The following is a 16,795-nucleotide window of genomic DNA, read 5'->3' on the forward strand; positions in this document are numbered from 1 at the left end:
TTATGTGGCTGGGTGATCCTAGTCGGTCCTCAGACAGAAGGTCTAGGGCGCGCTGGGTGTTGGGACACCAGAGTTTAGACACTGTGTGTTTGGGAAAAAGTTTATTTTATTTTATGTATTTCCCGTTTGAGTCCATAAGTAGTACAATCTGTGGCTTGTGTATGTCCTCAGTGGGTGTGGGGGGGTCGTCAGGAGGGCTATCAGGGTGGCTGATGGGGGGTGCTCAGAGGGGGTGGGATCCCCTGGGCTTGGGGTTCTTCATTTGTTTGTCTGGCTGTGATGTCGAGGCTATGGTCAGGGTCTAGGGTGGACTGTTCTGCTGTGGTGTTGAGACTTTTGTCAGGATCTGAGGTGGGCTGTTCTGCTGGCTTCTCTGCGGGGGTGGCCAGCTCTCTAATGGGTTGTTCTCTGTCACCCGTCATCGTTCTCACCTTCTCCTCCAGCACTCTGATCCTCTCCTCTAGTGCTCTGTTCTTCTCCTGCTCCTGCTCTTTCTCCTGTTGATGTTGTCTCACCACAGTCCAGAGTGCAGACATGTCTCTCTCCAGGTCTAGTTAAGGGGGTGTTGTTGTGCTGGACTGTTGTCTGGGTCTGTGCTGACTGGAGTGTGTTCACCTGCTGTTCCAGCTCCACCTGCCTTACCTCCAGCTGGGTGAATTTATCCTTCATTTCAATGAGGGAGTAGTACTCTGTGCTGGGAAGTTGACTTTCCGCTTGGGGTTGCTCGTCTGTGGGGTTATTCAATGAAGAGGTCTCGCCTGACCCGCCCGGGGTGGGGGTATCTTTCTCAAGAGAGAGCTTCTACCACTAATACTGAATCTTCTCTCTCTGTCTCTGTCTCTCTCTCTCTCTGTCTCTCTCTCTCTCTCTCTGTCTGCTGTCTCTGCTGTCTGTCTCTGTCTGTTCTCTCTCTCTCTCTCTTCTCTCGCCTACTAATACTGACCCTCTCTCTCTCTCTCTCTCTCTCTCTCTCTATCTCTGTCTCTGTCTCTGTCTCGCTGTCTCTCGCTGTCTCTCTCTCTCTGTCTGTCTGTGTCTGTCTGTCTGTTGCTCTCGCTCGCTCTCGCTCTCGCTCTCACTCTCACTCTCACTCTGCGCGTAACTAACCCTACCACTAATACTGACCCTCCTCTCTCTGTCTCTCTCTCTCTCTCTATCTCTCGCTCTACTCACTCTCACTCTGCACCTCTCCTCTTCCTCTCACGCGCGTAACTAACCCTACCACTAATACTGACCCTCCTCTCTCTACATAACTAACCCTACCACTAATACTGACCCTCCTCTCTCTACCATAACTAACCCTACCACTAATACTGACCCCCCTCTCTCTTAGTACTCTGCATAACTAACACTAAGAACTAAAATGCGATGTAAATATATTTTCCAGGGCGCCAGAGAAGGAGTCAGCAGAGGAGGACTATGACTCTGGTATTGAAGAGGAGAACTGGCCCAGACAGGTGGACGCAGCAGCCAACAACTGATCTAGAATCATTAGAACACCTAAAACATTTCCTGGAATTCCTGCACCTGAAACATCTAAACAGACCTCCCATCAGACTGTGTAGGCCACTACTAAAACAACAACACGATAAAAACCCTTTTCTCTGAGGAAGTGTTTTTCATAATGAACAACACGGATTTGAGCTCTAGAAGTACTTTTTTTGTCCTGTGAATTGGACAGTAGGCTAATTCTTTAAGTTAGAAATTAAGGTGGACCTGCTATATTGTATATATTTACAATTGTTGGGGTAGATAATGCAATTTTTATTCTTTAAAAGGATGATTGTGTTTTCTCTTTTGTTGTGGTGGATGAGAGGTTGAAATTACAATGGAAACAAATATAACATGAATGGGATCATATTGTACACTTAAAGAAATAGCCACGGCTAGGAATGTTCCGTTTTAGTATCTTCAGTGTTACATAACAATATACAACTAATGCCCTGACTGTCAACGGCAGACCTGGGTCCAAATACTATATGAAATCTTTAATATGCAGTACCAGTCAAACGTTTGGACACACCTACTAATTCAAGGGTTTTTCTTTATTTTTGCTATTTTCTACATTGTAGAATAATAGTGAAGACACCAAAGATATGAAATAGCACGTATGGAATCATGTAGTAAACAAACAAGTGTTAAACAAATCAACATATATTTTAGATTTTAGATTCTTCAAAGTAGCCACCCTTTGCCTTGATGGCAGCTTTGCACACTCTTGGCATTCTCTCAACCGGCTTCACCTGGAATGCTTTTCCAACAATCTTGAAGGAGTTCCCACATGTGCTGAGCACTTGTTGGCTGCTTTTCCTTCACTCTGCAGTCCCAACTCATCCCAAACCATCTCAATTGGGTTGAGGTCGGGGGATTGTGGAGGCCAGGTCATCTGATGCAGCACTCCATCACTATCCTTCTTGGTAAAATAGCCCTTACACAGCCTGGAGGTGTGTTGGGTCATTGTCCTGTTGAAAAACAAATGATAGTCCCACTAAGCCCAAACCAGATGGGATGGCATATCGCTGCAGAATGCTGTGGTAGCCATGCTGGTTAAGTGTGCCTTGAATTCTAAATAAATCACACAGTGTCACCAGCAAAGCACCCCCACATCATAACACCTCCTCCTCCATGCTTCACTGTGGGAACCACACATGCAGAGATCATCCGTTCACCCACACCGCGTCTCACAAAGACACGGCGGTTGGAACCAAAAATCTCAAATTTGGACTCATCAGACCAAAGGACAGATTTCCACTGGTCTAATGATTGCTCGTGTTTCTTGGCCCAAGCAGGTCTCTTCTTCTTATTGGTGTCCTTTAGTAGTGGTTTCTTTGCAGGAATTCGACCATGAAGGCCTGAATCACGCAGTCTCCTCTGAACAGTTGATGTTGAGATATGTCTGTTACTTGAACTCTTTTAAGCATTTATTTGGGCTGCAATTTCTGATGCTGGTAAGTCTAATGAACTTTATCCTCTGCAGCAGAGGTAACTCTGGGTCTTCCATTCCTGTGGCGGTCCTCATGAGAGCCAGTTTCATCATAGCACTTGATGGTTTTGCGACTGCACTTGAAGAAACTTTCAAAGTTCTTAAAATTTTCCAGATTGACTGACCTTCATGTCTTAAAGTAATGATGCTGTCATTTCTCTTTGCTTATTTGAGCTGTTCTTGCCATAATATGGACTTGGTCTTTTACCAAATAGGGCTATCTTCTGTATGACACCCCTACCTTGTCACAACACAACTGATTGGCTCAAACACATTAAGAAGGAAAGAAATTCCACAAATTAACTTTTAAGAAGGCACTCCTGTTAATTGAAATGCATTCCAGGTGACTACCTCATGAAGCTGGTTGAGAGAATGCCAAGAGTGTGCAAAGCTGTCATCAAGGAAAAGGGTGGCTACTTTGAAGAATCTCAAATATAAAATATATTTTGATTTGCTTAGCACTTTTTTGGTTACTACATGATTCCATATGTGTTATTTCGTAGTTTTTATGTCTTCACTATTATTCCACAATGTAGAAAATAGTAAAAAATAAAGAAAAACCCTTGAATGAGTAGGTGTGTCTAAACTTTTGACTGGTGCTTTGAGTGCCAGGTGGGCGGGATTTGTACTTTTGGTAATATTCTGTTAGTTCCATTGCAACAGTTAAGTTCAATTGAGCCCAGCTAAAGTATTTGAGATGAATTCAAGTAGTATTTGAACCCAGGTCTGGTCTCCGGGTGTGTGATATTCCATTATGAGCACATCATAATTGTGATGTTATTTATATATGAAGCTAAATTGGTGCCAAAACTTTTCTGGCAGTAATTCAACTCCATATTTCCTCTTATCTACCAATTTTTAATGGAATTCATAATGAACATAACTGGGCTGTAAATGTCGGTATTAAAGCATCAGTGCTGAGTTTATAGTCTGTTTGTATCACAGGAACACACCTGTCGTTAGGGAAAACATATCATAACCTCGTACTACACCCTACTCCAGCACACTAAACAGAGCGGAGCTGCGTCCAAAATGGCACCCTATTCGTCCAGGAACTCTGGTCAAAGGTAGTGCACTATATAGGGAATAGGGTGCTTGTTCAGACGCAGACCATTTGATCGTAGTAGTGGCCTTTAAAAAAATAAATAAAAAAAATAGGTTGAGAATGTTTATTTCTGTAAACCCGCTCTCTAGGGAATGTATGTATCTATGTCAGCTCTCTCTAACCTCTACAGGGTTACCGTTCATATCAATATCAAGCAAGGCAAGGGCTGGTATTCAAAAAGGTTTCAGAGTTGCTGATCTAGGATCAAGGTGCCCCCCGGGTCCATATAATAGTATTTGTTATGATCTAAAAGGATACACTGATCCTGTATCAGCATTATTACTCTGATACTTTCTGTGAATACGTCCCACGTTTTTTTGTGAATTAGTCCGAAGTGAATACGTCCTCACCTTTTTAGATATGCTCCAGTACATCGTGTTACAAAATGGTTCCTCAATCGATCACTAGGCACTTCTTCTTCTGCTGTTTAGCCTTTACTGTTTCTACTCACACTGAACCATGCAGTTCTATGTCCTTTAATGTTGTATGTGCGATTATAATATAATAATCATAATCATAATACATTTGAGTTCCTTTTCAGTTATTTTATGCTTCTCTTCTCAAAGGTCAATCATAACATGTAAAACACCCCAAAGTTTATTGACGTGATTGTTTAAATATTATCAATAAAATGTATATCTCTGTACAGAATGATTTGTTGTGTCTTACATTTTTTAATACTCAATATAGATTGTTTCAAAGCTTCTTTGTGCTGTTTTGTTAAAACTCAATTTGCAATGCCATGTGACACCACTGAGGGGCACCATGACTACCATCGCTATGGCACCATGACTACCGTCGATATGGCACCATGACTACCATTGTTATGGAACCATGACTACTATCGCTCTGCCTCCACGTTAGAGAGCAGAACTGGCCATGTAGCACCATGACTACCATCGCTATGGCACAATGACTACCATCGCAATGGCACCATGACTACTATCGCTCTGCCTCCACGTTAGAGAGCAGAACTGGCCATGTAGCACCATGACTACCATCGCTATGGCACCATGACTACCATCGCAATGGCGTGTGACCATGACTACTATCGCTCTGCCTCCACGTTAGATAGCAGAACTGGCCATGTAGCACCATGACTACCATCGCTATGGCACCATGACTACTATCGCTATGGCTCCACGTGAGTAGCAACTGGCCATGTAGCACCATGACTACCATCGCTATGGCACCATGACTACCATTGCTATGGAACCATGACTACTATCGCTCTGCCTCCACGTTAGAGAGCAGAACTGGCCATGTAGCACCATGACTACCATCGCTATGGCACCATGACTACCATCGCTATGGCACCATGACTACCATCGCAATGGCACCATGACTACTATCGCTCTGCCTCCACGTTAGAGAGCAGAACTGGCCATGTAGCACCATGACTACCATCGCTATGGCACCATGACTACCATCGCAATGGCACCATGACTACTATCGCTATGGCACCATGACTACCATCGCTATGGCACCATGACTACCATCGCAATGGCACCATGACTACTATCGCTCTGCCTCCACGTTAGAGAGCAGAACTGGCCATGTAGCACCATGACTACCATCGCTATGGCACCATGGCACCATGACTACCATCGCAATGGCACCATGACTACTATCGCTCTGCCTCCACGTTAGAGAGCAGAACTGGCCATGTAGCTCATAAGCAGCTCATGTGTAATCTCTGTGTTGAAAGTGTGTTGTACAACATGTTCCTGTTTATCAACACATCAGCGTTTCTCTAATCTTCTCCTTCCCTTCGGCCTCCCTGTTACTTTCCAGGAAGACATCGCCAAGAACTGGAGGCTGCGTAATAAAGATGGGGTTGGTTTCCCAGACTTGCCTTTAGTTACGCTGAGAAGGAATTGCAATCTCTTCAAACTATGTTGAATTCCGGGTAAATGTTGAAAAAGCTCTCAAATGTCACGTACTGCATACTGTTAACAGGCTGGTTGAATAGGAATAGTTACAAAAGAGATATTGTATAACCCCTTCCTGGAAAATAAACCTGCCGTAGATATACATCCTAGGTTCCACTCAAAAAGGGTCTGAATACTTATGTAAATGTTATATTTCTGTTTTTAATTTTTAATAAAATTGAAATAAAATCAAAAAAATAGTTTTTGCTTTGTCATTATGGGGTATTGTGTGTAGCTTGATAAGGGGGGTGGGGATTTAATCTATTTTAGAATAAGGCTGTAACGTAACAAAATGTGGGGAAGGGGTCTGAATACTTTCCGAACGCACTGTAACCCATTGGTTCCATCCGTTATTAGTAATGTGGTGTCAACAACAGCACATCTGATGATGTCAGACGGCAGAGGCTTATAAGTGATCAAGAGAATTAGCTTGTGTGTTGATACTTAGGCTATTTATCTAGGTATAAGTCATTCAGCGTACACCTGTCAACACTTCACACACGGTGGACTGGTGAGAGGACACTTTTTCAAAGGGATGTGAGAGAGGTGAGCGAGAATGCGTGCGATCGATAATTGAAGATGACTGCCTTGCCTGCCATCAATGAATATTGACGACTGTGAGCCTTTCATTTACATTTTAGTCATTTAGCAGACGCTCTTATCCAGAGCGACTTACAGGAGCAATTAGGGTTAAGTGCCTTGCTCAAGGGCACATCGACAGATTTTTCACCTAGTCGGCTCGGGGGATTAGAACCAGCGACCTTTCGGTTACTGGCACAACGCTCTTACCCACTAAGCTACCTGCCGCCCTATTTCATGTTTCTAGATATGACATGTTTCGTATTAGCTGCCTTCCCCTTGTCATCATACCATCACCTGACAGAATTTGCTATTTTAATTAATTTCACTAAAGGGAATAGAGTAGTTTTGCTCTATGATCTTTGTGTGTGTGTGTATGTGTATGTGTGTGTGTGTGCGTGTGTGTGCGTGTGTGCTTGTTGTTCCCTGAGCTTTCTGTGTAAATGTATGTGTCCTCAGTGTGTGTGGGTTTTCTTGTTCTGGGTCTACAGACAGGATGGCCAGTCTAGAGGAGGTTCCCTTTAAGAGCCCTCTGGGCCCACTACCACTGGGGCCATTACAGGAGCCGGGGCCCCTGGGAGGAGAGATAGACCTGGTTACGGCCCCACAGTTCACCATACCAGACTACCTCCAGATACTACAAGACACTGAGGTTAGTTACATGGCTTACGGCAAAGCTATGTGATATTGTTTTGTGATAATGCTGGCAGGTAGCCTAGATATTATAGATGGGCCTGCAACTGAAGCGCAGGGTTCGATTGCCGAGTCTAACAAAACATTTTTTTTGGGGGGGTGGGATTCTAGGTAACCTATTTTAAATGCCTATTTTAAAATATCCTGCCGTTGTACCCTTGAGCAAGACACTTAAACTGACAATGGACAATAAAGTGTTCTTCTTCTTCAGTATGAATTCACCTTGGAGAACTGGGTGATGTCTGCGCTCCATGGAGGATGCTACCCCCCCAGGGATGCCCCGGCCCCTTCCTGCCCCCCGTACTGGCTCATGTTCTCCAGTCCCCAGGAGAGTCGCCGGGCCAGCAGGTCTTCCTATGTTCTTCTTTTATCTCTTTTATTGTCTTTATGTCGAAAAAAATAAATAAAGAACAAAATATGAATGTATATATGTTAATCCCATGAATGTAGCCTGGTCCCAGATTTGTTTGTGCTGTCTTAAAACCCTCCCGTTGTCCTAGGGTCAAAATGACCCGCCACTGTGTTGAACCAACTTTATTTAATTTTTATATTTGGGATCATTTGTGAGAAGGAGGCAGTGAGACTTTAAAGAAAGTATCACTGCCTCCTTCTCACAAATGATCCAAAAAATAAAATAAAAAAATAAAGTTGGTTCAACACAGTGGCGGGTCATTTTGACCCTAGGACAACGGGAGGGTTAATTGTATTGTTTTACTGTAAAGTGTGTTTTAAACGCACTTTAAATAAAGTTTGATTTGATTAAAGGTGGAACAGCCCTGCCCCCCGACCAAGGAGCCACAGCCTAAGCTCTGTGGACGCACGCCACCTTAACCACCACCCCCAACCCCACCACCACAGCTGCCACCACAGCCACCGCAAAATCCAGTTAATGGTCTCCGACTCGGATGACGAAGCCGGCTACTCTGAAGACGACGAGGGCTCCTCCACTGAAGATAACGCCTCAGGCTCAAAGTCACACCGTGGAGCCTCTCGTGGTGGTAAACGGCCACGGTCGCAAAGCTCTGCACCAAAACACCCACTATCCAGAGTCAAAGACCACCATCTTGGATCTTCAGGCTCCTCATCGGCTCATCACCACTCTAACCAGACTTCCGCTCAAGGTCGAGGCTACCAGGGCCGCAGCAGGAGGGCCAACTCTTCCTCAGTCCTGGACTGCAGGAGGCAAGGGTCGTTCACTGGGCTCACGCAGGAGCAGGGGCATGCCAACAGCCACCAGTGTCATGGCAGACCCACCACCAGCCCACTTTGCCACGGTCAGGCCAGCAGTCCCCAGTGTCATGGCGATCAGAGGCCCTGCAGGAAGGATTGCAGCAGGCAGCAGCAGGAGTCATCGTCCTCTGGCCTGGAAGAGTCCTCTGTGCGGGTCGGTAGTCCCCAGTGGCATGGTCGGGATGGAAGTCCCCAGTGTCATGGTGGCCAGAGGCACTGCAGCAGGAAGAGGCAGCACTCTTTGTGGTCAATGGGAAGGAAGAACTCTGTGAACCCACAGCAGCCACCACGACCATCTTCAGCTGGCCCTCAAGTCAAGCACAACAGGCAGACTGTAAGTGTAGGAGGCAAGGTTCGTTCCTGTTAGCCTGTTACAGAATGTCTAGGGTTGTTGCTATACCAAACATCCCACCTTCTATTAGTGCCAGGATCAATTCAATTTCAATTACATTTAGGCTACATTTTACATTTTAGCAGACGCTAAGGTGAGACAACCACATATCACAGTCCATAGTCATTACTTTTTTCCCCCAGTAAAGTAGTTATCGTCGAAAGTCAGTGCTAACGCGGAAAGACAAGTGCGAGTGTTTTGGGGTCAATTCAGGAAGTAAACAGGTAACCCAACCCAACCCAGACCACTTAACCTCACTCCAGCCTGTCACTATTCGTCCTTTAGGCTCTGCGTCCCCGGAGCTCCCACGGCCTGGGCTGGGACTCGTCTGCAGAGCTGCTGACGGCCCTGAGTCAGGAGGAGAGAGAGCTGCTGGAGACCATCACTGAACAGGGCTACCCTCTACACACTGCCATCCTGGCTCTGCAGAAGACTGGCTGCCGCAGCCCACAACAGGTAAGGTTTTGTTTACCCATCCTGTGACACGACGACCCCAACGGCCTCTGGGGGGGGGGGGGGAGACCATGTTTTTCTATTGTACTTGTTCACCCCTGTTGTCATCTCACCTCTATGGTCCCCTTTTTTCCACAGATCCTGAGTTACCTGGTGGCCAGTGACCGTCTGTGTGCGCTGGGCTACGAAGAGGCTCAGGTGGAGGAGGCCATGGAGATGTTCCAGAACTGTGAGAGCAAGGTGAGCTTCTCAATACACATTCTAAAGGATTCTACACATTCTAAAGGATTCTACACATTCTAAAGGATTCTACACATTCCAAAGTATTCCATTTTAATTCCATTTCTGTTTTGCCGCTAATATCACTCCATAATATCAAAGCAACTGCAATTTCTAGCTGTAAAAGTATTGGGCCAGGTTTCCCGGACACAGACTAAGGGCTCTATTCAAGCTGCAGCGTTACAGATTCCGCAATAGCAATGTAAAGGTAATTTCCGATTGAGCCGACATAAGCAGTGTTTACCGTGAATGCAGTCTCCGCTAAAACAGGAACATTGCCTTTAAATTTCAATCACGCTTTAAAGCTGAACTTCCGCAATGCGGATTGAATAGGGCTCGATTCAATCAGATCCACTTTAGCAAACATCCACAACAAATCAAATTCATTTATTAAGCCCTTTTTACATCAGCAGATGTCACAAAGTGATTATACAGAAACCCAGTCTAAAACCCCAAACAGCAAGCAATGGAGATGAAGCACGGTGGCTAGGAAAAACTCCCTAGAAAGGCAGGAACCTAGGAAGAAACCTAGAGAGGAACAAGTCTCTGAGGGGTGGCCAGTCCCCTTCTCGTTGTGCCAGGTGGAGATTATAAAAGTACAGTTGAAGTCGGAAGTTTACATACACATTAGCCAAATACATTTAAACTCATACTTCATAGCCGAGCATTCAGAGGTCGAGACACCGGGTGCGGTAGAGAGGGAGAGGGAGGGAACAGGTTAGGGTTCCATAGCCGCAGGCAGAACAGTTGAAACTGGATCAGCAGCACGACCAGGTGGACTGGGGACAGACAGGAGTCACACAGGACACCAGATAAGACAGGAGTATTTCACCAGATAGGACAGACTGACCCTAGCCCCCCGGCACATAGACTATTGCAGCATAGATACTGGAGGCTGCGACAGGGGGGTTGGGGGACACTGTGGCCTTGTCCGATGTTACCCCCGGACAGGGCCAACCAGGCAGGATATAACCCCACCCACTTTGCCAAAGCACAGCCCCCACACCACCAGAGGGATATCAACAGACCACCAACTTACTACCCTGAGACAAGTATAGCCCAAAAAGATCTCCTCCACCGCACGAGCCCGAGGGGGGCGTAAAACCGGACAGGAAGATCACGTCAGTGACTCACAACCCACTCAAATCGAGTATAGTGAAAAAAGCCTGTCACGACGTGACGCACCCCTCCTAGGGACGGCATGGAAGAGCACTAGTAAGCCAGTGACTCAGCCCCCGTAATAGGGTCAGAGGCAGAGAATCCCAGTGGAGAGACAGGAACCGGCCAGGCAGAGACAGCAAGGGCGGTTCATCACTCCAGTACCTTGCCGTTCACCTTCGCACCCCTGGGCCAGACTCGATCATAGGCCCTACTGAAGAGATGAGTCATCAGTAAAGACTTAAAGGTCGAGACTGAACCTGTGTCTCTCACATGGATAGGCAGACCATTCCATAAAAATTGAGCTCTAATCAAATCAACTTTTATTTGCCACATGCGCCGAATACAACAGGTGAAAGCCCCTTACAGTGAAATGCTTACTTACAAGCCCTTAACCAACAATGCAGTTTAAAGAAAAATAAGTGAAGTAAAAAATAGATAAGTAAAAAAATAATGTCAAGTTCTGCGTGATTTCTGGCTGACCACAGCTCTGCCCAAACTTGAAAACGGCTTTATCCTTGATGAACGCAAAGGACAACTCAAAACTGTTCACTTTATGATTTTTTATTGTCATAAAGATGGAACAGAATAGGTTGATAACCTTCAAAACACACAAACAAAAAACCATGGATTAGTTACAAATAACCCTCAATTCCACTTTCTCAAAAATAAGCATAAACTAATGTTACTGAATCCTCAAACCTAACCAAACAATCATTTCATCATTTAGATTAACCTAGGATCATTGCAAGTTAATAATTAAATATCAATATCATAATTAAACATTTAACAATACACATGATTATAGTAACGTTACTGTCAAGTACTACGTTCACATAATGAAGTCTTCACTATTTAATTAATAATTGTATTGTATGTTACAACCAAACCAAAAGGGCATATAGAAGCATGAATTCACAACACATTCTGTCCTACCAGTTGCGTCTTTGGATGATCAGGAGCTGTGGTCATTGGTATCTCTTCTCAGGAATGAGTGAGAGCCAAGTAAGCTTTTACCAAACATTTCGATGCCATGCACATGCACTGCTTGTGGGTGCGCAGGTTAATATGGTCCCCAGAGCACTTCCTGGTGGTTGGTTTCAACAGCTCCGGTTGCATGGTTGCCCCCTGCAGGTTGGGAGTGCTTTGAGCACCCTGGGTGGATTTAGGCTTGAGTGCTCGGTATAGCTTGTAGTCAGGAATTGACACAACACCTCCCACTTGACCTCCTGGTTCTTCAACCCAAGGAGGTCACACAGAACTGTGATGTGTTGGATTCAGTTACTCTATTTTTGATCCTGTTGCTGCTGCTCTTCAACTGGAAGCAAGACAACTATCCGTCTGACATCCCTGTGAAGAACTGTTGCTGGTATCTTGATTGAATGTTTTTCCATCTTTTTAGTGGGCTTCACAGTTGCGACTGGGTAGCTGGGGAAGGATCGGAGATATACATCCCTCACGATTCCCTTCTTGTCAGTGTTAACGTCAATAACTCTGGCAAGCCTGTACTGACCTCTCAAGGCGTTCTGGTCGGCCAGCCAGAGCGACATCTCCAATTGCCACATTCCTGTGAGCGGTGTGCCACTTGGTCCGGACAAACAGGTTTGGTCCGGCTAACTGACTCCATTTCCTCCAGAATCGGTCAACTTCTGTTTGGATGGTTCTTAATCTCTTGTAGGAGTAACCTTCAAAGTCAAAGGTCCCTGGATCTCCTCTGGGTCCGGTTCGTCTGAGTAGAAGTGAATTTGGGCTAATGTATTCTACACAGTCCTCTCTGCTCTGAGTCCTGGCATCAATAGGCCGCTCATTGGCAAGGTTGGAAGCCATATAAAGGAAAGTCTGAAATTCACCCCATGTGAGGACTCCATTACCTCCCAGATTGTGTAAAGCCCGCTTCACAGTTCGGACAGCGGCTTCAGCAGCTCCGTTTCTGTGAGGTGAGTCTGCTGGATGGATCCTCCAGCTCCATTCTGTGCCATGCTTGGAAACGTCGTTTTCAAGCTTCGACTTCTCCAGCCGGTCCAGAAACATGTAGAGTTCTCTGAGGGCAGGTCTGGCTCCGACAAAGTTTTTTCCAGGATCCGACCACAATTTCCTTGGATGCCCTCTCAGTGCCGTAAATCTTTGGTAGGCTAACAGGAAGCCTTCAGCTGACTGGTCGCTGACAAGGTCTGTGTGCATAGCTCTTGACACCATGCAGCAAAAGACAATTCCCCACACCTTAAGTTTCACCTTCTTTCTCACCTCATCCTTCACTTCATAAGGTCCAAATAAGTCCACTGTGGTGTACTCAAAGGGATTGGCTGGTGTTATTCTCTCCGATGGAAGGTCACTCATGATCTGTTGGCATCTCCGGGCCTTAAGTTTCCTGCATGTCACACAGTTATCCACGATCTTTTGAGCTAGTTTCCGGCCTCTTACCACCCACGCTTTCCTTCTCATCCGGAGGAGTGTGCCTGCGATGTCTTCATGATTTGTCTTGTGGGCTTCTTGAGCTAGAAGGGAGGATACCCATGACGTGCAGGGCAAGATTGGTACTGCAGTTTTTTCTTCATTAAAGATTTGGAATCTTCCTCCACAGAGCAAGAGTCCAGTGTTTTCCTCTTTGACCACAGCAAGCCTGCTGAGTGTGGTGTCTGGCCAGGTTACATCCTTTTGGGCTGCAAGGAAGAGATCCCTGAGTGCATCTTCACACTCCATGATGGTAAGTGTAGCTTTCTTGGTTCTGGACTTGATCTCAAGAGCTGAAGGAATTTCCTTTTTCTTTGGCTTGCTTGTGGTGGTGGTCTTGGCTAGCATTTCTTTCCACCTTGTGGCAGCTCTCCACACCCAGGCAATGACTCTTGTCAACCTGGTTAAACTGCTGAACTTGCTGATGTTAAGGATATTCCCCACTGAATAACCAGAAGGTGGTCTTTGGACTTGGATTTGGTGCCCTCTTCCATTAGGGCTGCTTTGCAGGTCTTTACCTTTGTCAGAGTTTGGAGATATTGGTATACGTGGAGCATGTTGGATTTTTTTCCCCACCTGCGCTCGGGTCAGTGCTGCTGTAAAACATTTCCTTTGGAGCTTGTTTATGCCTTCTTTGGCATCTGCAGCGACTTCTTTGGCTGACTTTGTCGGCCAATCCTCTACAGGTCGTTTCAGAAACTCTGGGCCGTTCTGCCACACAGAGTTCTCTTTGAGGTCCTCTGGGGTTGCTCCTCTTGTCATGAGGTCAGCAATGTTTTGCTCACCTGGAATCCATCTCCAGTCCTCAACTGATGTGGACTTCTGGATCTCTCCCACTCTGCTTGCAAAAAAGGTCTGGTACCCATAACTGTCCCTTTGGATTGCACCCAGCACAGTTTGACTCTCTAACAGATGGATCCAACGTCCTACTTGCATCCGACTGTGCTTTTCAATGTATTTCCTGAGTCTTGCAGCGAACACAGCACCACAGACTTCAGCCTTCACTGGTTCTCCCTTTTGGTCAAGTGGTGTAAGCTTGGCTTTGGACTCAACAAGTCGGACCAGGATGCCTTGCTCGGTCTCCCACCTGAAGTATGCCACTGCTCCATAACTCTGGTCGCTCCCATCTGAGAATGTTATTCCCCAGGGTTCTCCAATCCTTTTGACTGGAGTCAGGCTTCTATGGAAGGTAATTTGGTTGAGGTGTCTGTATTCCTCAAACAGGCGGATTGCTTCTCCTCTAAGTTTCTCAGACAGAGGTGTGTCCCATGTGTCTCTTGTTAGAGCTTTGCCTCCAGTTTCTTGGAATGCTTTTCTGACTAAAATGGCTCCTTTCTGTTTGGCAGGTGTTGCAAGGCCTATTGGGTCATACAAACTAGCTACTTGGCTAAGCAGTTGCCTTCTGGTCAGTGGGTTTGGAGTTTTCATTCTCACTTCCTCTCCAACGAGATCTTGACTGATCCTCATCTTCTTTTGTCTCTTTGAGAAGTTTATCGAGGTCATGAGGTACAGTTTGTCTGATTCGACTAAATAACCAACTCCAAGGGCTCTGTTGTCTCCTTCTCTCACTTGGTTGGGGAGGATGAAGACTTCATCTGATGATGTTGGATGTTCTGATGTAGATGTTTTCCTCCCACTTTGGCCTGATCGGACCCACGGCTTGAGGAAGAATCCACCTGCCTTTAGGATTTCTTCGACTTTTTGGTGGTTCCGTCTAGCTTTTCCAGGTCATTATGGGATGTCAGGATGTCATCTACGTAGGAATCCTCTTCAAGGACCCTCCGTTCCTCTTCCAGATGTGTGAACATGGGCAACTTCGCTGTTTCTCTCATGGCTAGTTGTGCGATACACCCTGCTGGTCGATCGCCCATGTTGACCCTGGTGATGGCATATTCCTCAATGTCCCCATCATCACCGTCTCTCCAGAGGAATCTATGGAGGTGCATCTCCAGGTCTTCGAGCCACACAGAATTGTACATCTTTTTGATGTCGCCGAGAGCAGCATGGATTCCTCTCCTGAACCTTAGCAGTACCGCTCGAATAGGATTAAGTACATCAGGCCCTTTCAGAAGAAGGTCATTCATGCTGCTTCCTCTAAACCTCTGGCTGCTGTTCCATACCAGTCGGACAGGTGTAGTTATAGAGTGTGGGTTTGGTGCTATCAAGTGACTGACGTACCATACTGGACCTTTCCAGTCAGCAATGGTCTTTCTAGTGAGTTTCTTTGCTGCCTTCCTTTCCACCATCTCATGAACTTGAGTTGTGTATGCTGCACGCCAATCTGGTTCTCTCTTGAGTTGTTTCTCCGTCCTCAGAAACGTGGCTTCCACTGCGCTTCTGTTGTTGGGCAGGGAACTTGGATCTTCAATCCAAGGGTCTTTTGTGTCCCAGTGAGGCTCCTGACTATGCACATCTGACTCCACGTAACTGAGACCTTGCCTGATTATCTCAAGCTCTCTTTCTTCACTAAGAGTCATGTCTTTGCCTCCTGGTTGACAGTTACCACAACGACATCCTCCACACATGGGTTCACAGGCCGCACCAATGCTGTCCCACTTCCACCAGTCCAAGAACTCTTTGCCAATAACAGTGGTTTTAGTTTCAGCTCTAGATTCTTGCATCTCAGCAATTTCTTGATACTTTACTGCTGTGATTCTCATAGATCGTGCAAAATGAGTTTCAGAATTGTGCAGGGCCATGTCCACTACTTCACAGAGGTCTGGATGTGCTCCTCCAACGGTCTTTCCTAAAGGGCTCTCCCACAGGACAAGATCTCCTACTACCTTTACTCTCTGTGGAGCAAGTCTTCCTTCCCGGTGGCTTATGAGAAGCTCAACATGTTCTGGTCTGTGAAGGTCTTCCAGGTTGGTATCGGGAAGAACTTCTTGAGGTGTTGTGCTTTGATTGCTCTGTGAACTTTTGCAATCTCATCCAACCCATAACAGATCAGCTCATGAGCTTTCTCCGTGCCTCTTGGTGTCTTGACTCTCACCTTGAGTAAGTATCTTTTGGTCTTCACCTTCATGGCCATGCCTCCAACTCCATGGACGACTAGTGTGATCCTTTCACTTCGAAGCTTCAGTCTCCTGGCGGCTGTGTGAGTGATGTAGTTGGTGTCTGATGCTAAGTCAATGAGAGTTCCAATGTTCTGCCCTGCGTTAGTAGTTACTTCGAGAAGCATAAGAATAACTGGTAATTCACGTGTGCTTGAGTCCATTACCCCAGGAAGGCTTCCTCCAGTGCAGTGTGATTTTGCCATGTTGGTGAAAGCATTCCTGAATTTTTCTGCCACGTCCGGGGTGAGCTCACGTATTAATTCTCTCTTGCTCCTCTGTGAATGTTTGCCTCCTGGTGCTGGGTTTTTCCACTTTCACGTATTCTTTCCTCTTAGCCCCTCCTTTAAGGCAGAGAAAGAAATGGTGATCCGAGGAGCTTCCTCTTTTGCAGTCTCTGTTTCTGCAAAGGTAAGTGTCCGTACATTCCTCATCCTCTCCATGACATCTGAGGCATCTTCTGCATGCTCCCAGTCTTTCGACAGCATT

General features: G+C 46.0%; 2 protein-coding genes across 6 annotated transcripts in view; both read left to right on the forward strand.

Annotated features, from left to right (window-relative positions):
• The window catches only part of LOC121540735 (ATP-dependent Clp protease ATP-binding subunit clpX-like, mitochondrial), a 36,636-nt gene extending 34,573 nt beyond the window's left edge, over positions 1-2,063 (forward strand). For all 5 annotated transcript variants that reach the window (XM_041849791.2, XM_041849792.2, XM_041849790.2 and 2 more), the window contains one exon: positions 1,388-2,063. In XM_041849791.2, the coding sequence (XP_041705725.1) occupies positions 1,388-1,481 (94 nt within the window). In that variant the 3' untranslated portion in view covers positions 1,482-2,063. The remainder of the gene's footprint in view (positions 1-1,387) is intronic.
• Positions 2,064-6,366: 4,303 nt separating this feature from the next.
• On the forward strand, positions 6,367-16,168 carry LOC121540737. Its single transcript, XM_045207643.1, has 7 exons — positions 6,367-6,565; positions 7,090-7,250; positions 7,503-7,639; positions 8,057-8,855; positions 9,198-9,368; positions 9,504-9,605; positions 16,019-16,168. The coding sequence occupies exons 2-7, from the start codon at positions 7,095-7,097 to the stop codon at positions 16,166-16,168; spliced, it is 1,515 nt and encodes a 504-aa protein (XP_045063578.1). The 5' UTR covers positions 6,367-6,565; positions 7,090-7,094.
• Positions 16,169-16,795: the final 627 nt, after the last annotated feature.

This window comes from Coregonus clupeaformis, chromosome 26, assembly GCF_020615455.1.
Source record: "Coregonus clupeaformis isolate EN_2021a chromosome 26, ASM2061545v1, whole genome shotgun sequence".
Lineage (NCBI taxonomy): Eukaryota > Metazoa > Chordata > Actinopteri > Salmoniformes > Salmonidae > Coregonus > Coregonus clupeaformis.